Raw genomic sequence first — 24,154 nt, 5'->3', positions numbered from 1 at the left:
AATTGAAGTGGTGGATGCTCTGCCCACTGCCTGCCCAATGTATTCTCCAAGCTAAAATTGACCCCCAAGCTATCTTATGTTGCTTTAGATTAGTTTGTTAAGGGAAAGCCCCATGTGCCATGAAAAGGCTCGAAAGACTTATAGCGACCACCGGACGTCTCAAAGCACTTTACAGCCAATTAAGTACTTTTTGAAGTGGAGTCACTGTTGTAATGTGGGAAACGCGGCAACCAATTTGCGCAAAGCAAGGTCCCACAAACAGCAATGTGATAATGACCAGATAATCTCTTTTTGTTATGTTGGTTGAGGGATAACTTTCCTGCTCTTCTTCAAAAGAGTGCCATGGGATCTTTTACGTCCACCTGAGAGATCAGACAGGGCCTCGGTTTAATGCCTCATCTGAATGACGGCACCTCCGACAGTGCAGAACTCCCTCAACACTGCACTGGAGTGTCAGCCTAGCTTTATGCGCTCAAGTCCTTGGAGTGGTACTTGAACCCACAACCTTCTGACTCAGAGGCAAGAGTGCTACCCACTGAGCCACAGCTGACAGATGGTAAGAACCAGCTAATGTTTTAAAGGAAATTTAGCCTCTATTAATTAGTGCTTTGACCATCCCACTCTACATTTGCCCCACCGTTGATAGCAGAGTCTTCAGCCATCTCAGCTCTAATCTCTGGAACTCCCAGCCCGATTTTAACCCTGCCCATCTGGCAGTAATCAGGCAGGCGGGTGGTTAAAATACCGGTCAGGTGGATAAGGGTGCATAGGATTACATAGGATTACATAGGATTACATAGGATATACAGCACAGAAACAGGCCATTCGGCCCAACAAGTCCATGCCGGCGTTTATGCTCCACTCGAGCCTCCTCTCATCTTTCCTCATATAACTCTATCAGCATAACCCTCTATTCCCTTCTCCCTCATGTGCTTATCTAGCCTCCCCTTAAATGCATCTATACTATTTGCTTCAACCACTTCCTGTGCTAGCGAGTTCCATATTCTCACCATTCTCTGGGTAAAGAAGTTTCTTCTGAATTCCCTATTTGATTTCTTGGTGATTATCTTATATTGATGGCCTCTAGTTTGGCTCTTCCCCACAAACGGAAACACTCTCTCTGTATCTACTCTATCAAAACCTTTCATAATTTTAAAGACCTCAGCCTTCTCTTTTCAAGAGAAGAGAGACCCAGCCTGTTCATCCTTTCCTGACAGATATACCCTCACATGTCAGGTATCATCCTTGTAAATCTTCTCTGCACCCTCTCCAGTGCCTCTAAATCCTTTTTATAATATGGTGACCAGAATTGTACGCAGTACTCCAAGTGCGGTTTAACAAAGTTTCGATACAAGTTTAGCATAACTTCACTACTTCTCAATTCAATCCCTCTAGAAATAAACCCTAGTGCTTGGTTTGCTTTTTTATGGCCTTGTTAACCTGTGTTGCTACTTTCAGTGATTTGTGTGTTTCTGCTCTTCTACCCTATTTAGATTCATATTTTCCAAGTAATATATGACCTCCCTATTTTTCTTACCGAAATGTAATACCTCACATTTATCTGTGTTAAATTTCATTTGCCAATGATATGCCCATTCTGCAAGTTTATTCATGTCTTCTTGTAATTTGTTGCAGTCCGCCTCAGTATTGACTAACCCCGCCCCCCCAATTTGGTGTCATCTGCAAATTTAGAAATTGCGGCCTAGAAATTGGGTTCTGGTCTTGCCAGGGCTGTAGTGCCAGAAAGTTTGCGCCAGCGGTAATGCGGCAGCGCCCGACGAAAATTCGGGTGCGCCGGGCCCAGACGGCGGCGGGCGCTAAAACCCTCCTTTAGCGCCTCAAAACGGGCGTGAACTTGGGTTTCCCGGCGCTAATCCCCCGCTGCGGCACCCGATGTGGTGCGGCAGGCGGGGGAACTGCAGGCCTCCTCCTCCTGTTAAGGAGGAGCTGCCTGCAGCCGACAACTGTCCGGCGGATTGACCCGACATCTGAGCCCGGCACCTCGGGGAAGTGCCGGGCTCGCATGAGACATTGATCAGGGCCGCGGGGGGGGAATGCAGGAGTCCGGGAAGGGAGGTGCGGGCAGGCGGCCGCCGGGAACGCGGCCGGCCGCCGCTCCACCTTTATACGCCGGCGCACACTGGGGGAAGACTCTGTTGCCAGAGTCTTAGTTGCGCCTGCCACGGGCGAGGCGGGCGCAACTGAATTTCGGCTTGGGGCCGGGTTACCATGGCAGCCGGGACGCTGCGCACACCGATGACGTCATCAGTGCCGGCGCAGCGCTACCGGTGCAACGCCGATTTAGGGCCCCAGGGAATTTCTCAACTGGCCATAACTCCGGCGCTAGGCCCTCTAGCGCCTCAAATGCGGCGCGAAGCCTACCGAATTTCTAGGCCTGCGTTTCTAATTCCAAAGTCTAAATCATTCATATATATTGTGAACAACAGTGGTCCCAGCACTGATCCTTGTGGAACACCACTTCCCACCTTCTGGCACTCTGAATAGCCACCCTTTACTTCTATTCTCTGCTTTCTATCTTGAAGCCAGCTAGTTATCCATTCTGCTACTTGTCCCCTGACTCTGTATTGATTTCTTTGTGGGTTCAATGACGAGACATTTATGAAAGAGAATGGGCTAGATTTTCAGTATAGACAGTTTTGGGGCGCTAACCTTAGCGCCCGCCCGAAGTTAGCGCCCGCCCCAAAGTAGCGCCCCGTTGCCGGAAATTCAGTGGCTTCGCCCTAAGAGAGTGGTGGAGCGCTAAAAGAGGCGTTGCACTCCTACCTTTAGGCGCTAAGCCGGCGGTCCAGAGGGATAGCGCCCAGGCGGGGCGCAGCACAGGTGCGGTCATTTTTGCACTGACAGCAGACCCCGTGGTGCCGACCAGCTCTTAAAGGGGGAAGGGACGAATTGGTCTGCTGCCACGCCCTGCACACTGCAGCCTTGCAAAGAGGCCTCAACACTGCTGCTCAGCCCCAGGGAGTCATGGCAACGCCAGAGAAGGCCCGTCAGCGTGCCCTGCGCTTCTCAGAGGGTGATCTGGACATAATGGTCACAGCTCTGGAGGTGAGGTGCAAGATCTTGTTTCCAGAGAGTGGGAGGAATCCAACCCACCATGACTACACCAAAGCCTGGAAGCAGATCGCCCAGAGGGTGACGTTCACCGGCGAGGCCCCCAGGACCCACAAACAATGCCGTAAGAAATACAACGATCTGACCAGGATTGTGAAGGTGAGTAGCCTTTCCAGTCTCCTCCTCATTCTTGCATGTACACCTGACATGATGGGCAAAGGGACCTGAAAGTCCTATTGGCCAGCCCTCAGCCAGCAGCATTGGGACAGTCATGAGCATCAAATGGCCATTCGGCACTCTACACTTTGGCCAAGCTATTCCACCATGGGAGGCAGTGCACAGTACATCAGGGCTTCACTCTGTCCAAGCTATTCCACCATGGGAGGCAGTGCACACTACATCAGGGCTACACTTTGGCCAAGCTATTCCACCATGGGAGGCAGTGCACACTACATCAGGGCTTCACTGCGCACTTACAGCCCGTCCTTTCTCTTGCAGGCTAAAGTAGCGTTTAATCGCCAGGCCCGTGCCAGGGGTGGCCGCGCCAAGCTGCAGAAGCTCACTCGGCTGGAGGAGCGCGTGTGTGTGCTCATGGGAGCCCGTGTGATTGTCCCCACAGCGTGCGGTGTATCCGACCCTCCACTGCCCGGCAATGGTAAGGACCTCGCCTTTTGGCCCTCTCGCGTCGCACTGGCCCATCCGAGCTACCTCCTTTGCCACTGTCCCACCAATGCGCTGAATCCCACCAGTCCTAACTCCCTCGCTGACGCCGTCTCCTCACTCTGAAGCTACTCTTGTGCATTCCTGCTTTCAGCTGGTGATGACCAGGACCCTGAGGCTGCCAGTGACAGCACCTCCGACCAGGAGGAGGAGGAGGAGCAAGCCGGACCTTCGGGGGAACAGTCACGTCCCGCAGGAGAGGAGGAAATGCTTGACACCTCCTCACTGGACGAGTGCCTGGAGGAACTGTCGCAGGGCAATGCAGCTTCTGGGACCAGTGGCGTCCAGCCACCCAGCAGCCGTGCGCGTGGCCCGCGGCCTTCCCCCCAAAGTGGGGAAGGATCAGAGGGGAGTGCTGCTGCTCGGCACACTCGCCGTCACCAACGCGGCAAGGGTCCCCTAGTTCGGCCCCCTCCTCCCCAGCGGGAGAGTCGCGACTCCAGTCCGGACACCTTCACTTCGGAGGAGGTGCGGAAGCTGGATAAGATGGCCGACGACTCGGACCGGCGCCACACGGAGCTCATGAGCGTGGTGGGGCGCATGCCTGAGGCCATCGAGTCGCTGGCGACCAGTGTGCGCGAGTTCGGGGCAGCAACTGCCGCGACTGGCCGCATGCTGACTGATGCCGTCAAGACCCTGGCGGATGTGATGCGCGCGCACACCAGGACCACAGGGCCACTCACTGCTGCCACACGCGCTGTCTCAGGCAGGCATCGCCAGGGCAGGCGCCGCGCTGGACCATCCCAGCAAGCCGCCCGTCGGCTGATTGCTGCGGATCCTGCAGTGCGGGCCCGGCCGAGTGCCACCGCGCCACAGCACCAGCCAGCGCATCCCAGATGCCAGCTGGCCCACATTGCGCCATCCGTCGCTGCCATTCCCCCTCTGGGGCGTCAACGGCAAGCGGCTGCAGCTGATGGTGGCCAGGCTCAGGTGCGCCACTCAGCAGACGGCCCCTCGAGGCCCAAACGCCGTGTAGGCCACCCCCCAGCGGCATCTGGCGGAAGGGCATCTGAGCCTCAGGCGCCTTCCCCCAGCCTCGCAGCAGCCACTGGGCAGAGCTTGCGAAGGAGCAGCAGGCAGGGCAGGGGAGGCAAAATGCTGGCCAAGGTCTCGCCCTCGCGGGCCACTCAGTAGAGGGTGTGGGCAGCTTTCCTTTAATATGGCGGTAGCCATCTTTATTTTGCCCATGGTTGTGCTTTTGGAGGGCTTATTTTTTGCGTTAGGCCGACGTTGAGGCCCGGTTTCAATAAAGGTGGAGTGGCTCCTCCCCAGTTTGTGCGAGTGAGTCGTTTGTTGGGCTTTTTGTGGGGCCCGTTTATTGTTTTTGGGGATTCATGTGGGAAGGGCTTTTCATTTTTGTGCAATAAAAAATTATCTTTATTCATGCAGTCTCCATGGTTGTTCTTCTTAGTGTTTGTTGGCTTCACCGGCTGAGGGCTTGCGGAGCGGCTGCATTCATCTTCCCTCATGGCCCCTGGCCATTCCCTGACAGGGGGCTTAGAAGTACCGTGTAATAAGGTGGCGTCGTGCGGCCCTTGGCCCTGGTCGCTCCCTCCTGGGAACGTACTCCTGCTCCTCCTCCTCCTCCTCATGCTCCTCCTGCTCCTCCTCCTGAGGTGCTGGTCCAACGTCAGGTGGCAGTGCCTGAGTCCTGCGGATAGCCAGGTTGTGTAGCATGCAGCAAACCACCACAAATTGGGAGACCCGGTCCGGCGAATACTGGAGAGCTCCTCCGGAGCGATCAAGGCAGCGGAACCGCTGCTTGAGGACCCCAATAGTTAGCTCGATGATGTTGCGGGTGGTTTGATGGCTCTCATTGTAGGCCTCTTCAGCAGCGGTCCTGGGCGCGCGGAGCGGGGTCATGAGCCAGGTGCACAAAGGATAGCCTTTGTCCCCGATGAGCCATCCTCTTGGGGAAGGCTGTGCCTGGAACATGTCATGCACAGTACTCTGCCGCAGGATAAAGGCATCGTGGCTGCTGCCTGGGAAGCTGGCATTGACTGCCATGATGCGCTGCTTGTGGTCACAGACCAGCTGCACATTCAGAGAATGGTAGCCCTTCCTGTTGCGATACTGCTCGCCATGCTCCAGAGGGGCCCGCAAAGCCACATGCGTACAGTCAATGGCGCCCTGCACCAAGGGGAATTCCCCGAGTCTGGCAAATCCCAATGCGCGCTGATGCTGGCTCTCGAGGGCCATGGGGAAGGAGATGAATTGGCTTCTCCTTCTGAACAGTGCTTCGGTCACGTGGCGGATGCAGCGATGCGCGCCATACTGGGAGATGTTTGCTATGTCCCCAGCAGCGTATTGGAAGGAGCCGGTGGCATAGAAGTTCAATGCCACCGTCACCTTCACTTCCACCGACAGAGACGTCCTGCACCTGAGCTTTGGCCGCAGATCTCGGCGAAGCAGGTGGCAGATCTCTGCAATCACCTCCTTTCGGAATCGGAGCCTTCTAACACATCGCGCGGCACTCATGTTTAGGTAGGAGCGCTGCTGGCGGTATAGCCTGACTGGGTAAGGCCTACGTGGCCGACGCCTGTAGCCCCCTCTGCCTCTAGCCAGGGCTGCCCCTCTCACAATGTGTCTGCGAGCCCTACGGATATGGCGCTGCAGCTGCGCGTTGGCACCCCATGCAGCCCCCATCAAATCCTGGCAAACAGTCTACTTTCCAAATGGCCACTTGCAGCGCTATTGCCTGAGTCCAAAAATACCTGCCTCTTGCTGCTTGAAACCAGTTAGCTATCCTCCTTGTTGTGTCTCCAGAAATGCGTTGCACAAGACTGTTTTCTGAAAAAAGGATGGCCTTTATACTGGAGAGGACGTTCCCTTTAATTAGCGCCCCCCGGGGCCCGCGCTGGTTGTGTTGCGTTCCTTTTTCCAAACGCTCCGGCCGCCCGCCGCACAATGGGGCGGTCCGACTGAAGTTTGCAATCGGGGCGGCCAAAGGGCGTTGCACGAGGATGTGACGTCATTTTCTGCGCGCGCATCCGGGCGGGCGCTAAACTTTGCGCCGGCGCTAACGGGCAACTTAATTTGGGGCGGAGCGCAAACTGCGCTGCGCCCGGGCGCTACACGCATAGCGCCCGGAAATCACTTCTCTTAAGGCGCTAACTGCTGGCGCAAGCTACTGAAAATCTAGCCCATTGACTTTTAATCTAAAGCTTGTTCAACTCTTTTATACAGCTTTTACAGGAGACACGATGCTTGTGATGCATCTAGAATGAAACTGAAACTAAACTAACTGCCCTGCTTCTCTCGGTCACATGCCCTCTGCTGGTCAGGCACAAGCAATCAATACATGCAAACATGCTATTAAGGCATCATAATCGAACAGGCAAATACCATCTCTATTTGCTGATATCATTACATCTCCTTTTCTTAAAACAAAAGCATTTTACTTTTAACTAACAACATGTTTTCTTTGTATTAACCTGCATTTTAACTGTAACACTTAATGAACTTACATTATCATTACCATGATCAAGGTTTTTTAACCTTGCTTTGTGTGTTCACATGAAATATGTCAATACACTAGAACTTGAAGAAAGAATAAGATAACATTACTTCCTTCTATAACAATAGTCCTTAAATTTGCTCAATGAGTCTCTCAGGAGGCTTCACGTGTCTTGAGGATTTTCTGATTGATTGTCCTTGAATCTGAGTTGTTGCCTCAGATGATGATTTCTCAGCTGTGTGATCAGGTTGTTCGACAGTATCAGTCTCTTGACCTGCTGTGGCTGGTCCCATGAGAAGATCTCGACGATTTCTTCTCAGAACAGCACCCTCATCTGTCTGAATGGTGTATGATCTTGGTTGAACTTCCTCACTTTCTCCCCCTCTTTTGTTTTCAGGAGGTTCTCCGGGATGGGTAGGTTTGACCTTAGCCGACGTCCCATCAGGAGTTGGGCTGGTGACTTACCACACTCGAGCGGCGTTGTGCGGTATACAAGCATGCTCTGGTAGAAGTCAGTTCCACTGTCTTTTGCCTTGTACATCAGACTTTTCACTGTGTTTGCGGGCTCTCCTGGGTCAACAGCTCTGGACAACGTGTCTGCTGTATACATCAGCTTACCCGGTGTGTACGCAACATTCAGTTCATCATAGACTGTCTCTCCTTCGCTTTCCACAACGAGGACACTCTTTACCAGGTTCAGTCTCTCACAGGCTTTTAAACCTAGTATGGCTTGCACATCCTTTGGCACCACGATTAATGCTAGCGTGTGCTCTCTGTCCTTGTGTGTTACTTTGACAATGCATCTTCATTTCACTGGTATATCAATACCTGTGTATTCTGTCACTTTCACTTTTATTCCATGTATCTTTGGTCTGGGTCTAATTTTCTTAAAATCAGTCTCTGATATCACATTAACTTGTGCTCCAGTATCCAATTTAAATGGAATGTGTATGTCATTCACTTTTAGTGTCAACATCCAGTCTCTTTCTTCTTTTTTGTTTTCAGACACAACATCTACATTGAACTCCTCTATCTCGCTTTCATCTACTGCATGGACCTTACTTTGTTGCACTTGGTTCTTGCAGCAATGGGCATAATGGTTGTTCTTGTTGCAACTATTGCATGTTTTACCATATGCTGGACACTGTGGCATAGTGGTTAGCACTGTTGCCTCACAGCGCCAGGGACCCAGGTTCGAATCCGGCCTCGGGCGACTGTCTGTGTGGAGTTTGCACATTCTCCCCATGTTTGCGTGGGTTTACTCCGGGTGCTCCGGTTTCCTCCCACAGTCCAAAGATGTGCAGGTTAGGTTGATTGGCTATGATAAATTGACCCTTAGTGTTAGGGGGATTAAATACGTGGGGTTACGGGGATCGGGTGGGATATGTGTCGGTGCAGGCTCGATGGGCCGAAATGGCCTCTATCTGCACTGTGGGGTTTCTGTGATTCTGTGATTCTTGGCGGATGCTGTGTACTGCATCGACTACATGACTTTCGATTGTCCCTTTCATTTTCGTTCGCTGGCCACGCCTCTTTTTTCACATTGGCGCCCTTTTTGTTAAACGGTTTGTGTCCGTTCTTACTCACTGCATCCACGTTGCAGCTACTGTCACTGAACAGCTCCTTTGCCTGCAACTTCACAGTCTCTGTAGTCCTACACAGTGCTATGGCTTTTCCCAGGTCTAGATCTTGCTCTCTTAGCAGTCTTTCCCTTAGACCATTATCTGGAATACCACACACCAGTCTGTCTTTTATCAGCAAGTCTGTCAGTCCCCCAAATTCACACGATTTGCTTCTGTTTCTCAGTTCAATCACATACTGACCAATAGTCTCACCCGTTTTCTGTACACATGTGAAAAATCTGTGCCTCTCAAACGTCACGTTACGTTTAGGTATGCAGTAGGCCTAAAACTGTTCCATTATTTTATCTAGCTTCATTTTGTCTCCATTAGCAGCGAATGTGAAGTTATTATACACCTCCAGCGCTTCATCACCCACGACATGTAAGAACAGTGACGATTTCCTTTTATTACTTTTCTCGTCAGCTCCGATTGCTGATAGATACAACCCCACACGTTGTTTGAACCTTCTCCATTTTTCAGCCACATTACCTGTCAACTGAAGCGTTGCCGGTGGGTGTAAACCTTCCATTTTTCACTTCGTTAGCTATTCTCTAATGGTAAGCAACGATGTTCTCTTTTGGCTTGCTAATTTGTGGAGAGCTGATTTAACTTCAGATTTTTCCTCTTCATCTCTTTCAGCCACTTCTGACACCATGTATTGATTTCTTTGTGGGTTCAATGACGAGACATTTATGAAAGAGAATGACTTTTAATCTAAAGCTTGTTCAACTCTTTTATACAGCTTTTACAGGAGACACGATGCTTGTGATGCATCTAGAATGAAACTGAAACTAAACTAACTGCCTTGCTTCACTCGGCCACATGCCCTCTGCTGGTCAGGCACAAGCAATCAATACATGCAAACATGCTATTAAGGCATCATAATCGAACAGGCAAACACCATCTCTATTTGCTGATATCATTACAGACTCCACATGCTTTTACCTTTTTCATTAGTCTATTATGAGGTACCTTATCGAAGGCCTTTTGAAAATCTAGATAAATTACATCTACTACATTACCCTTGTCTACTCTCTCTGTTGCCTCTTCAAAAAATTCAATGAGGTTGGTCAAGCAAGACTTTCCCTTTTGAAATCCATGCTGACTATTCATTATTATATTTTTGATTTCTAATGTGCTACCAATGTGCTCGCACCTGCTATGTTTTAACTGGCAGGTTTCTGGCAGCATCGGGGATATCCGCTGCAGGCAGCTGGCGGGCAGCTCATCAATATTTCAATGTTGCCATTCAATGATATCATTTGGACCCTGATGTGATCTTATTGCCGATCACGGCAGCGACACCCAGTGCCTGGGTCACCAGTGAGATCTCGTGGCATCCATGGCCAGAAGAGGCCCAGAAGAGTATGTTTTATTTTTAAATTATTTTAAGATTTCCACGTGGGTCGGGAGAAGCAGGAATGTTAATCCCGTCCCAACAAGGAAACCTTGGGCCTCCTCAGTCCTAGGCTTCCCACCCCTTCCCCTAACCACAAGCGTCCCAGGACCCCCCATCCTGAATACTTACATTATGCTCAGGTTCCCGGCAGCGATCTCCTGCTGCCCTCCCAACCCAGGAATTTCAGGCCCACAAGGGCATTTTTTTAATATATCGATTTCGGTACATTTATGTGGTTTTCTTGAATATTAAGCAATGCTTTATATTTGCACATTAACTTCCTGTTGGGTGTTAATTAGTGTTTTAATAAAGTACAGTAAATAGAATTGGATCTGGGTGAGAAACAGGATTTTCCACATGTCGGTAATTCTTAACAGAATTTTTACCTGATTAAAATTCATGGTGGGAATTATAACTCCTCGGGCAGGGATGCGGCCTACTGAGTGGCAGCCGGAGACCCAGCCGATTTTAACAGCTGGGCCCCATTAACATGCCACTGGCCGACCTCCTGACCAAATCGGCTGGGAAATCAGCAGGAAGCAATGGAAACTCAGTTGGCCCGGAGGCCATCCACCAGACCCAAAGTTAGGCCACGAATTTAATAGCACTGAGGGGGCGGGTTTAGAGGCAGGTCTGTTGCGAAAATCGTAGAAATTGGGGGCTGGCTGTGAACACATCTCCATCCTGCCTCCACGTGACTTTGGGAAGAGTCGGGTTAGCCGCTCCCGAACTGAACCGACACCAAACGGCAGGGGAGGCAGTTAAGGCAGTTCTTCTTCTTCTTAGGCAGTCCCTCGGAACTGAGGATGACTTGCTTCCACATTAAAAATGAGTTCGCAGATGACTGATGAGTCCAATACGGGACCTACAGACTCTATCACAGGTGGGGCAGACGGTGGTTGAAGGGGCAGGTGGGTGGGGTGCTTGGATTGACGTGCACTCCTTGCGCTGCCTGTGGTTGCTTCCGCTTGCTCCCGACGAAAAGACTTGAGGTGTTCGGTGTCTTCCCAGATGCTTCTCCTCCACTTTGTGTGGTCTTGGGCCAGAGATTCCCAGGTGTCAGTGGGGATGTTACACTTTTTCAAGGAGGCTTTGAGGGTATCCTTGAAGCATTTCCTTTGCCCACCTGGGGCTCTCTTGCCATGCCAGAGCTCCGAGTAGAGCGCTTGTTTTGGGAGCCTCGTATCGGGCATGCGGACAATGTAACCCGTCCATCGGAGCTGATTGAGCATGGTCAAAGCTTTGATGCTGGGGATGTTGGCCTGAGCAAGAACACTGACATTGGTGCACCTATCCTGCCAATGGATTTGCAGGATCTTGCGGATGCAGCATTGGTGGTACCTCTCCAGTGCTTTGAGGTGCCTGCTGTACATGGTCCATGTCTCTGAGGAATACAGCAGGGCGGGTATCACTGCTGCTCTGTAGACCGTGAGCTTAGTGCCGGGTTTGAGGGCCTGGTCTTGAAACACTCTCTTCCTCAGGCGACCGAAGGCTGCACTGGAAAACTGAAGGCGGTGTTGGACTTCGCCGCCGACATCTTGCCCTTGTTGACAGTAGGCTCCCAAGGTATGGAAAGTGGTCCACGTTGTCCAAGGCCTTGTCATGGATTTTGATAATCATGGGGTAGTACTGTGTGGCGGGGGCAGGTTGGTAGAGGACCTTTGTCTTACAGATGTTTAGCGTAAGGCCAATGCTCTCGTACGCTTCGGTGAAGGTGTTGACGATGGTTTGGAGTTCGATCTCCGAGTGAGTGCAGACGCAAACGTCATCTGCATAGTGTAATTCGATGACAGAGGATGGGACGACCTTGGATCTGGACTGGAGGCGACGGAGGTTGAACAGTTTCCTGTTTGTTCTGTAAATTAGCTCCACTCCAGTGGGGAGCTTACTGAGGGTGAGATGGAGCATTGCAGCAAGGAAGATCGAGAAGAGCGTTGGTGCGATGACACAGCCTTGTTTGACCCCGGTTCATATGTGAATTGGGTCTGTGGTGGAACCATTGGTCAGGATCATGGCTTGCATGTCGTCGTGAAGCAGGCGGAGGATGGTGACAAACTTTTGAGGGCAGCCGAATTTGAGGAGGACACTCCATAATCCCTCATGGTTGACAGTGTCGAAGGTTTTTGTGAGATCAAAGAAGGCCATGTACAGTGGTTGGCGCAGGTCCCTGCATTTCTCTTGCAATTGATGTGCAGTGAAGATCATGTCCATTGTGCCCCTTAATGGGCGGAATCCGCATTGCGATGCTGGGAGGAGCTCTTCGGCCACTGGGAGAAGGCGATTGAGGAGGATTCTTATGATGACTTTCCCTGTGGCAGAGAGCAGGGAAACTCCTCTGTAATTACCACAATCAGACTTGTCACCTTTCTTGAAGATGCTCACAATTACGGCATCTCTGAAATCCCCTGGCATGCTCTCCTCCTTCCAGATAAGAGAAATTAGTTCATGAATTCGCACTAGTAGTGCTTTGCCGCCATGCTTTAGTGCCTCGGCGGGAATTCCATCTGTTCCTGAGGTCTTGTTGTTCTTCAGTTGTCGGATCGCCTTTTCAACCTCATGCCGGGCTGGGGTTGTGCTGAGATGGTGGCAGGTAGCATGCTGTGGGATGGAGTTGAGGACACTCGCGAGTTTTTTGTTGGACCTCAGTCTTCAGGCTTCTGTAGAGCTGCGTTCTTGCTCTCGAGTTCTGTTGCTGTTTCCAGATCAGGAATGCCTTGCGCTTGCGGCTTATTAGCTCCTGGATCTCCTGGTCATTCTCGTCGAACCAGTCTTGGTGTTTCCTGGTTGAGTGACCGAGCGTCTCTTCACAGGTGCTGATTATGGAGGCCTTGAGTGCAGACCAGGCGCTGTGGGCACTCTGTGTCTCTGCATCACTGGGAGTCGCCAGGTTGTTTGTGAGGCGCAGGCTGAATAGGGCTTTCTTAGCGGGGTCTTTGAGTGCTGCAGCGTTAATTTTCCTGCGGCATTGTTTAACAGGTCGTTAACTGCTTGGATAATCCTATTTTAAAGGGCTGATCTGATTTTGGAGGTTTTTCAACATGCTGCCCACCTTCATAAAAACATACCAGGTGAATCGAGCCTGGTTGAGCGAGGATCTGAATTGTTGCCAGCTGCTCGAGCAGCTTAAAAGTGGTCCTGCAATCTCTCATTCTTTCACATGCCACAACTTAGTGGTTTGATGTTTGGGAGACATTTTGCAGCTCAACTAACCTTGTGCGTGTTGAGTCTGAAATCCATCTGCTGTGTGACCTCCTTGGAAGACCCTCTGGCCACTTTGTCTGAGTGCACACAACCTCCATTCCTCGACTGAGATATATACCAGCGGTATGGGAACCATTTATATCCTCTCATCCTGGTCGGCAGCAGCGCAACCAGGCACAGCAGCAGTAGCAACAGCAGGAGCACCAACCTTCTCCTCAGCCACCTGACGCTGCACAGGGCAGAGGGCGTCAGCTCAGGCCTGCACCTCGCCATAGGAGATATTCCCAACACCCGGTTTATAGGCAGAGGATGAGCTTCCTCAACATGAGTGAGCAGCAGTGCCAAAGGAGGCTGACACTTCTGCGAGACATAGTCACTGACGTCTGCGCAATGCTGCACCAACACCTGGAGCCCAGAGGAGCGTTTGGACACTCCTTACCAGTGGCTGTCAAAGTCACCACTGCACTCAACTTCTTTGCTTCGGGCTCCTTCCAGGGATCATCTGCAGACATCAGCGGCATCTCTGTCGGCCGCACATGCCTGCATGACGCAGGCTACCGATGTCCTCTTTGCAAAGGCGCACAATTACATCCACTTCTCCACGAATGAAGCAAGTGTAATCGCGCGCGCGGTTGGCTTTGCAGATGTGGCAGGCTTCCCAAGGGTGCGGGCCGTCGTAGACTGCACACATGTGGCCTTTAGGGCACCCCATCACAGCCCAGCTGTTTTTGTCAACTGCAAGGGCTTCCACTCCCTGAACGTCCAGCTGGTGTGCAACCACATTAACATCATTATGCATGTTTGCGCCAAGTACCCTGACAGTTGCCATGACTCCTTCTTCCTGCGGCAGTCTACTATGCCTCAGCTCTTCAATCCACCAACCCAACTTTCCAGATGGCTGCTTGGCAACAAGGGCTATCCCCTGGAAAAGTGGCTCATGACACCGATGAGGAGGCCATCAAACGAGGCTGAGGAGTGGTACAATGTGAGCCACATTTCCACCAGAAGCATCATAGAGCAAACCATCAGCTTGCTCAAAATGTGATTTGGATGCCTCAACAGATCTAATGGAGCCCTGCAGTATGCACCAGCTATGGTGTCCAGAATGATTGTCGTCTGCTCTGCCCTCCACAACATTGCACAGCAGTGTGGCTTAGTGCTTCCTGAGGAACAAGTGACTCAGCGCAGAGCATCCTCGGAAGAAGAGGAGGAGGATGAGGAGGAGGATGAGGATGAGGAGGACGAGGAGGAGGCACGCCTTGCGGGTCCAGATGTGATCAATGCAGTAGCCATCGAGCTCATTGCTGACTGTCACACAAGGGATGCATTCATCCGAGCCAGATTCGCATAAGCTTACTCTTCAACCACAGGTGGCTAGCATATGGCTATGAATGTGTAGACGACCTTCCTAAAATGCCATACATCATCTCTCCAATAAACGGAGCTTTCCTATCACTTTCACCACCATTATTACAAATGCAAGTCCTCCTGAGCCCTCAATGTGCAACTTCCATTTCGTAGAACACATATGCCAGAACTTCAACTGTTTGCCATCACTTTTGTTTAATACAGTCACAAAAGGATGACAATGGCAAATATAAAACAGAACAAAAGACAACAGAACAAAATACCAAAGTGACTACCCTTGTGACTATTTGTGCTTTATCTTCCTCTTATGCGTGCTTCTACGTGTGCTTCCCCTGTGGCTTCAGCAGATGTAGAGGCACCTTGCTAACTTTGATGCTGCTCCTGCTTAGATGCCTTTGGCGGGCGTCCTCTGGGTTTGGGAGCCTGGGAGGGCTCTGCAACAGTCTGCTCTTCCTGCGGCTGTGCAGGGGCTGAGATGGCCATCTTAGTTGGGTGAGGACTATTGGGCTCTGGCCAAGGGCTCTGTAGTGGCATGGTCATGTGAGCGCTTGGAGAGGAGCCCACACTTCCTGGTGGTTTGCCACCAACATCCCTCTCATGGGTCATCTGCACTTCTGTGCTAGCAAGTGGCTGGAGAGCACCTTGCTGCACATCAGTGGAGCCATGAGGACCCGTCTCAGTACTGACAATCCTCATAACGGGGACGTCCATGTATCTCTGGTGTATCTCCCCAATAGATGCCCATCTATGCTCCATAGCAGACCATCTATTGAGAAGAATCACCAAACTCTGTTGAGTCTGGCGACTTATGTCCTCCAAGGAGGTTGCCACCCTCTCAATGGCGGCACGTTCATGCGTCATTGTCTCCACCATGGCATTGCTTATGTTTGAGATGGACTCCTCCATTCTCTGCACACTCACAGTTACCGTGGCTGCAAAACCTGTCAGAGACTCCTGCACTTGTTGCTGAAGTTCCAGCACCTCTCTTTCTGGATGACCCCAGAGGCACAGCATCTACATGCAGCTGGGCAGAGCTAGGAGTGTCCTGCAACCAAGACTAGGACTCTCCACTGCTGTCGCTGTCTCCACCATCTGCTGATGCTCACTTGTGAGCTGTGATACACCAGGTGACAACACTACTCTATCTTGAGAATGACTCATCGAGGTGTGCGTTTCTGCGTTGGTGCTGGGTGCGCTGAGTCCTGGTGATGCTGCCCCCTCAGAGGCTGCAGGTTCTTCTGAGGAGTCATCCAGCTCTTCCTCCTGGACAGTGGGGAGGGGGGCTCTCGATGGTCCTGTGGGAGAGTAAAAACATGAGTTAGACATCTGATTTTTAGGTAGCATACACATCCTTTTGTGCAGATGATACATTTGAACATCATATACCTTTGCAGTCAATCATGAAATCTAAATGAGAGGGATGAAACTCTATTCTGTCACCAGCTTCGTCTAGTGCGGCCGTCTCTCCGTCCCCCACTTCCAGCTCCTCACCACCTCCAACGATCTAGTGTGCAGCCTCCTCAGCACTTGTTAATTTTGCGAAGGATGGAGCCACTCCTCCTGCCTTTGCTCTCTCCCTCTTATTGTGGGCTATCTTTTCCTGCAAGGAGGGACAGAAGTGGAGTTTCAGCAAGAGTGATGGAGTAACTGTGAAGAATCCATAACATAGAAGGTTAGAGGGAGACGAAGATGGAGTGAGGTGCCAAGAGGAAGCTAGCTCCCTGTGCGTTGTTAGTTGTTGTCATTCCATAACAGTGAGAGCGAGTGTGAGGGGTGCATAGTAGGATGGTGAAGTGATTCAGTACAGAGAGAGAGATGGATAGGTAAGGGTGGAAGGGAAGTAAGGGTAAGGTGGGATGTGGAGGAGCAGGCTTACAAAGCAGAGTGCTGGTGATGAGAAGAGAAGGGAAGCAGATTGAAGGTAAGTGTGATGTGATACTCACTTTTGCTGATCACAGGAGATCATTAAATCCTTTCCGGCACTGGACCCAGGGCGTGAACATATGGACCGTGCGCTGACCTCCTCAACAATGTGCAGTCAGGCTGCCTTTGTTTGCTGAGGAGGCTTCCTCCAGCCATCAGGAGGGAATAGAATCTCTCTGCGCCCTCTTACTCCCTCCACAAGAGCTTGGAGGGAGTCCTCATTGAAACGTGGAGCAGCCTTCGGTTTAGCACCACTCATTGTGGCCTTGGCACATTCAGAGACCAGCAGAAACAAGAAATGAAAGGCTGAGGCTGCATGGGACCCTTAAAAATATCTGCACCAATGACGTCATCAGAGGCGACTAACAGACCCGATCCCAGTCATTGGACCGGCCAGTGCGCACCACAGCACTTAAGAGGCCAATTAAATTAAAATTTCAACTCAGGAGCGGCTGCAGCCGGCAGCGGGTCCGGAACCCGCCCACCAGGCAACCCGACCCCAAGCCGCCTCCTCAATTAAATTCACAGCCTTAGTGTGGGAACAGGAGGAAATGTGGGTTCCGGGGTGGTTTGTGAGACGTGGGGGCGGAATCAGAGCAGGGGTGGCCTACACTTTCCATATCACTCTTTGCCCCACAAAGGAAAGTTTTATGCTTATATATGGGCCTCTGATCAGCTCACTTCCATGCTGAAATAGCGTCAGGGTCCTATTGAAGTAATTGGACCCAATTTGTATATATTTATGATGAAGCTCCCGCTTGAGTCAGGCAAGCATCTCAACCACCTAAAAAATCAGCGGTGTTAAAATAGCCGCAGGGCGGAAATGAGTGGTAAGTGTACTGCTAGGATTTTAACTTATGTTCCGCCCGGTTACCGCCGAACCGAAGGGGTTAAATTTCCCCCTGAAATTGTGTGGACTTTCCCTACTGGCTGATCATTAAGTGACATTGATTCACAAAGATTTTCACAATAACTTGACTTTTATTTGGAGTCTAGTATGTCGCGGGCAGGAGTACAAAAATAAAAAATTACTGGACAACAAAAAGTACAACCATTTTTGAACAAATTGAGGAAAGCTCAATTAAAGTCCATGTCAACAAGTTGGCTTACACTGCCACCTGGAGGTTAACAGTTTCAGACAAGTACATACGTGACATGAGTTAACCTCTTGTGAATGGCATTTAAGCAAACTTACTCCATATTTAAGAATCATAATATTTCAAAAGGACCATGTTATGCTACTGTACATTGCAATTTGATAAATGCCTTAGGATCTTTCTGTATTCAAATGTAAATTAATCATTTACTTGTATTACTAATTGTTTGGAAATGGTTAAGCTTCCTAAAATATGAATTTGAAAATATCACAGTGCATGTCACTCGATCTTTAGAGTGGGTGTGCTGCAACTTTCTCTTTTAAATGTTAACTTGTTCCAATTTGGATGGTAATAGATAAATCTCCTGTGAAAACTGTCACCAGATTAAAAAAGCAAAACAATCTGCTGCACGTTATCACAAAATGGATTAAAAATATAGAAATAAAAAGTAACACAATGAAAACAATTTCTGCTTTTAGTGGATCTGTCCCTTTTCTCCAGTCCCCCATCACATACTCTCTAAACCCTGATTCCTGTTGGGGATTGGATTTCACAAATATTGACACTTTCTGGTACCTCGCCCAAGTGTCTATTATTGTGTGAGCTATGACAGTACAAGGTTAAAATTTTGTTCCCATGTGAGCCAGGCATGGGGAGAGAGGAAATCAGGGGTAGAGGGCTTGCACCCATAGACTCTGTGGATGCGCTGCCTGGGGTTCTCCACCAACGCAGTGCTGAGGGAGCAGGAGGTTGACATTGTTCCAATGCACGAGCCTCATTAAACAGTTAAGAATGATTGGAATTATGTTGGGACTCCCTGCCCTGCATTTCCAGTGGTTTTGACCACCAGCACAAAGTCATCGCTAGGTACATTTATTTAGGCGCATTTTTTTTGCATTTCAATTTATTTTACGGCCCAAAATTCCAATCCAGTCCCTAGTACATCTTTAGCTTAGATGATATTGAGGAGCTGGAAAATGGGGTGGAATTCTGCTGGGGTGGGGGGATATTCTACCCCCTGCCTCCCAACTTCAAGGGGGCTGTGGCTGGGGAGCCCCTGGGCTTCCCCAGGAAGTTTCTCCCAGTCTATCGCCTGATGTGAGCCATCTCAGTGGGTAGTACCCTCACTTAAATGATTGTGGGTTCAAGTCCCACTCCAGACACTTGAGCACTGCAGTGCAGTACTGAGGGAGTGTTGCAATGTCAGAGGTGCTGTCTTTTGGATGAGACATTAGACCAAGGCCCTATTTTGAAGAAGAGCAGACGAGTTATCCCCAGTGCCCTGGCCAATATTTATCCCTCAATCAACAGCACTAAAAACAGGTTATCTGGTCATTATCACATTGCTGTTTGTGGGAGCTTGCTGTGTGCAAATTGGCCGCTGCTTTTCCTAAATTACAACACTGACTACATTTCAAAAGCACTTCATAGGCTGTAAAGTGCTTCGGGATGTCCGCTGGTCATGAAAGGCGCTATATAAATGCAAGTCTTTCTTTTCTTTCCTGGAAGGTCCAATGAAACATAAACTACTGAAAACAGGTCTAGGTTCTGCTATGGGCCTATAAAGGCCCTAAAATGCAGGAGAGAGCAAGTAATCAACCCAGGAGGGAATCGATTACCTTCCAGAGATGACTCAACAGCACTTTTAGGAGCTGTAAACTTGGGACACTCTGGGGGAAATTTTCTTGGGTGGTTGGCGGGCGCGTTTGGTGATGGATCGGGTGGGTAAATGTTTTTTTTTGACAGCAGGTCCAGAACCCGCTGTCAAACCGCCGCAATATAAAAGCTCCCATCTCATGGCTGTTCACTTTCCAAGCTCAGAGGCTGTTGCTTACTGCATTTGGAAGACAGATTGAGCTTTATGCAGCTTGCAAGTGTTTGTAGTAAACTCTGATTCCAGTGTCACTTCATTGGAACAACCTCGCTCACCATTGACAGATCGCTTCTGTTATCTCAACTTCACCTGCCATCTATTCCATCAGCAGTATTTCACCTTGGTCCTCAGAATCCCACCACAATCAGCCCCAACACCAGCAGCACTAGACACACCAACAGCACCAACAACACCAACCTTCTCCGCAATCAACTGATGCTGCACAGGACACAGGGCATCAGCACCTGACCACATTGCTGCCCGGGAGACCAGGGATGGCTTCATCATGGCCAGATTTACTTCACTTGATGCTGTACACCCTGCCACATGATGAACCAGGGTGGCACCACCCCACACCAACACCATAAAGCATCCCTACAATGCCCAAGCCATTCCTTTCACACCCGCATTGCGTAGGTGCTGTTATGTCTCACCATTCACTGCAACTCACTAAGCCACTTCCAAAGGTGCACACAAGTCTGTCCAAGAATGCAAAGTGTTGAAAATAAAGATTTCAATGTTTGACAGCACATTAACAGAAGCTTCACATGAACATTGGCTAAAACACTCAAGTGGCTACCCTTGTGTGTTATTACTTGGCATGATTGGTCTAGGATGAAGGTGAGTGTGAAGGATGGCTAGTGAGATGTGGAAGTGATAACATAGATAGAGAGGGATGAGTGGAGGTGTAAGGTAAGTTGGTGCGAGTAAGGATGTGCAGGAGTAGGGTAGGAAAGGCAGAGTGATGGGGATATGATGAGTGGCACAGCAGGATGAGGTTGAGTGTGGCTTTGCAGTAATGTTTCGTGATCTACTGAGATCATTGAAAGGTTTACACCACTGCAGCCTGGTCATCCTAACGACAGCTCTGCTTGTGCCCTCCTGTGCAATGTGCAACCTGGCTGTGTTGGTCTCCTGGGGAGGTCTCTTCCACCCATGGGAAGGGAAGAGGACCTCCCTGTGTGCTGTGACTCCCTCCATAAGCATATGGAGGGAGTCATGGGTGAGCCTGGGCGCAGGCGTGCACCTCTGTGCAGTACTGGTCATGTTTGCAGCACCTCAATGCTGTAGAACACTGACAGCACATCTGTCAAACTAAATTTGCGCATGGTCCCTTTACGGAAACTGGCTGATGGCGCATCATCGAATGACGTCATCAGACCCGCTTCCTTCTATTGGCCAGCAAACATGCTGGGTGGGCTTAGCAAGCCCAATCATCGTAAAATCATTTCACAGAGCGGGCTGGAGCGAGCAGCGAGGTCGGGACCCACCACCAACCCTGGCCGCACCGGACCCGCCGAGGTAGGGGAAACCGCAACCTACGTATCTGTGAAAGCCCTTCCTTGGCCTCCTGTGTTGTGCTACTCCAACTTTCTAGTTTTCCATCGGGTTGGATTCCAATGGTGCATCCTTACAGGTATTGGTGGCTTTCTCCGAGTTTGTTGATAACGCCATCACCACAATTCAGGATGTGTTCAATGGGAGGGTCCATGAGCAGCTGGAAATTCATGCTTTGACTGGTGGAGCAGGACTCTTGGAATTTTAGGCCTTTTTACTTTTCCTCCTTTTAACACTTACCAAACAGAGAAGTTTCAATGTGATTTGCAATAACCCCACTGGTAGGATGGGCAATACTTTTGGAATTCTTTTTGCCCACTGGGGGCTGGAGGACAATGGGGTTATCCAGAAGATTGATCAGAGGGTGGTCAGGATGTACTTGAGGCAAAACCCTTGATAAAAAGTTTTGACCCGAAACGTTGACTCTAATTTCTCTCCACGGATGTTGCCTGGCCTGCTGAGTTTTTCCAGCATTTTCTGTTGTTATTTTGGATTTCCAACATCTGCAATATTTTGCTATTTGTACTTGAGGCAGTTGGCACAGACAAATCATTATCTGGTAGGCTGATCCACGACCCCACCAGAGTTCCTTGGACTTCACGAGGGATCTCTTTCTCCAGGTTGGGATTGTGCTCTAAAGGTGCCACCAGTAATTTTGAGAGGTTGGACATTGAAGGAGCACATACACATTGATAGATCTGCACAATCTGCAAGTTAGCCTGGGTGTCAGTAAATGACAGCGCATCATGCAGCTAGCTTGTTTCACAATGATGGCCTTGGAAGATGTGAGTGTGAGAAGCTTTTCAACTGTATATTGCAATTTGAAAATGTGCCTTACTGAAGTATGTATACTTGAGAGGAAAGTAATGAGCTATAAGTTTGTGTTAGAACCTGGCATGGATGCTGAGTATATGTGAAACAGCCAATGTTTTGCAGAAAGTCATCTATGAGACATGGAGCACTGTTGGGTAGTGATTCCTTGCCAGATTCTTCTAAGTTTTCCATCTTCCTTTGCATCTGTTCTCAGATCCTGCAGGTAGTCTGCATAGCACAGAGACTGTTTACCATTTGTTGCCAGGATTGGTGCACTGGTGTCTTCTGGGAGGATGGTTCTGACACCCAACCCGTGCAGCTGCATATCCATTCAGTCATTCATCGGACAGGGAGTTGGATGCTGTACTATTCCGTCACCTGCCTGCAGAATCTGTTTTTTGCCTCCAGTTTGAGTTTCCATTCACTTCCTTTATGCCTGCCAATTTTCCTCTCCACAGCCAAGGATGACAAATAGCTGAAATTGATTTTGAAGCATGATCATAGAATCTTACTGAACAGAAGGAGGCCATTCAGCCCATATTGCCTGTGCCTGCTCTTTGAAAGAGCGATTCAATTAGTCCCACTCCCCTGCTCTTCTCCCATAGCCCAGCAAATTTTTCCATTTCAAGTGTATATCCAATTCTCTTTTGAAAGTTACTATTGAATCCACTTCAACTACCCTTTCAGGCAATGCATTCCAGATCATAATGCACTGCGTAAAATAAATTCTCCTCATCTCCCCTCTATTTATTTTATCAATCATCATAAATCTGTTCTTCTGCTTATCGACCCTCTTGACAATGCAAACAGTTTGGGCTGACTCTTAACTCCCAAAAAGAGGTGAGTTGGGGTTGTGTCAGAGGTTAAAATGCAAAAAATCTGGAATAGGAACCGAACTCGCCTTGAACCCACCCACTTCCGATTTCAATGGAGGCAGTACGAGGGTGTGGCAACCAATCTGTTTGTGGGAAGCGGTTTGGTCATTTAAATATTATAATGAGGCTGTCTGCCTTCATTTTAACAGTGATTCCATTTTTAATCAGAGGCGGCCGGGTTTCCTGGGTCTCGGGAAACTCGGCAGCTGAAAGCAGGTGAGAAACAATGAATCCACGAGGTAAGTGACTTTACAGCACTGCTTGTGGGCCAGGAGGAGCATGAGTGCTTCCTCCAGGCCCAACAAGCTACTCAGTAAACCACCCCCACCCCACTGCGATCTGTCTGCTCCCCCCGAACACCATCGGACCCCCCCACAATCAGGACACCCCAGATCACCATAGGAGGTTCCAGCTTAGGCCTAACCAGTGATTTATAAAGACTTAGCATAACTTCCTTGCTTAAATTTCATTTTTTTAATTATTCATAAAAAAGCAACAAATCTCTGCTAAGGGAACACATTGATCAGCAGGTAGTGAGCACAAATGAAAACTGCCAATCACAAAGTTCAAAAAATGCAAAGTCAGCAACAGCTACCAATAAAAAGAAAAGAGGAAGCAATGAAATAACTCCAAAAATATTTCAACAATCCTTTTTGTTACGTCCATGTATAATAAGATACAGACTGCGGAGAACGGTACAACAGGTGTTTACTCAACGTGGCTCAAACTGCAACTGATCTGTACAGATTACTACTCAGTGTTATATACAGGTGTGGTCACTGCCGGTACTGCAGTATACATGAGCTGTAAAAAATAGTTCCCTCCTTAAAGGTATATACATTACAATTCCTCCCCTTTTAGATTAACAGTATCATAACACTCATTTAACAATTAAATATCAAACTAATTACAATTAACACTTTTAACATGCAACATTAGCTGAAAATAGTCTATTTATATATTCAGTCTTTGGGGAGGCTTCCTGATCCTTTCTGGATAGCGCCTTTCCTGAGTGTCTTGCTCTTGGTGCGGAGGCGATTCTGGCCCCCTGTCGTCGGTTGGTTCATCAGCTTCCGATGCTACTGTTTCTGGGGTAGATGCGACCTGTATGTCGGGTTCATCACCAGGTACGTATGGGCGAGGCATGGGGTTGACTTGTTCCTGTGACTCTAGGATCTGGTCAGCATGGCGTCTCACGATGCTCTCCCCAACGTCCACTGTGTACATTAGTGGGCCCTGCCATGTGCATATCGTTCCTGGCTGCCATTTTTCTGTTCGGTAGTCGCGGGCCAAGACTGGTTGCCCTACATTGAAGCTCCTTGTTGGCTTCTCATGGATGTGCTGGAATTGCTTACTCTCAACATCTCTTCATACGTTTGGTCTGAGCAAATCCAGG

General features: G+C 49.6%; 1 protein-coding gene across 1 annotated transcript; it reads left to right on the top strand.

Moving 5' to 3' along the window:
- Positions 1–2,790: 2,790 nt before the first annotated feature.
- On the top strand, positions 2,791–17,926 carry LOC147123083 (uncharacterized). Its single transcript, XM_085965201.1, has 3 exons — positions 2,791–3,231; positions 3,571–3,756; positions 17,759–17,926. Exons 1-3 carry the CDS (start codon positions 2,986–2,988, stop codon positions 17,924–17,926), a joined length of 600 nt encoding a protein of 199 aa, XP_085821327.1. The 5' UTR covers positions 2,791–2,985.
- The last annotated feature ends 6,228 nt before the right edge of the window (positions 17,927–24,154 follow it).

The sequence above is a fragment of the Somniosus microcephalus genome, chromosome 2 (genome assembly GCF_052327205.1).
Source record: "Somniosus microcephalus isolate GS21.2 chromosome 2, FLI_Smic_1.0, whole genome shotgun sequence".
Classification (NCBI taxonomy): domain Eukaryota; kingdom Metazoa; phylum Chordata; class Chondrichthyes; order Squaliformes; family Somniosidae; genus Somniosus; species Somniosus microcephalus.
The sequence above is the reverse complement of the archived record's forward strand: the minus strand, read 5'-3'. Positions and strand labels throughout refer to the sequence as shown.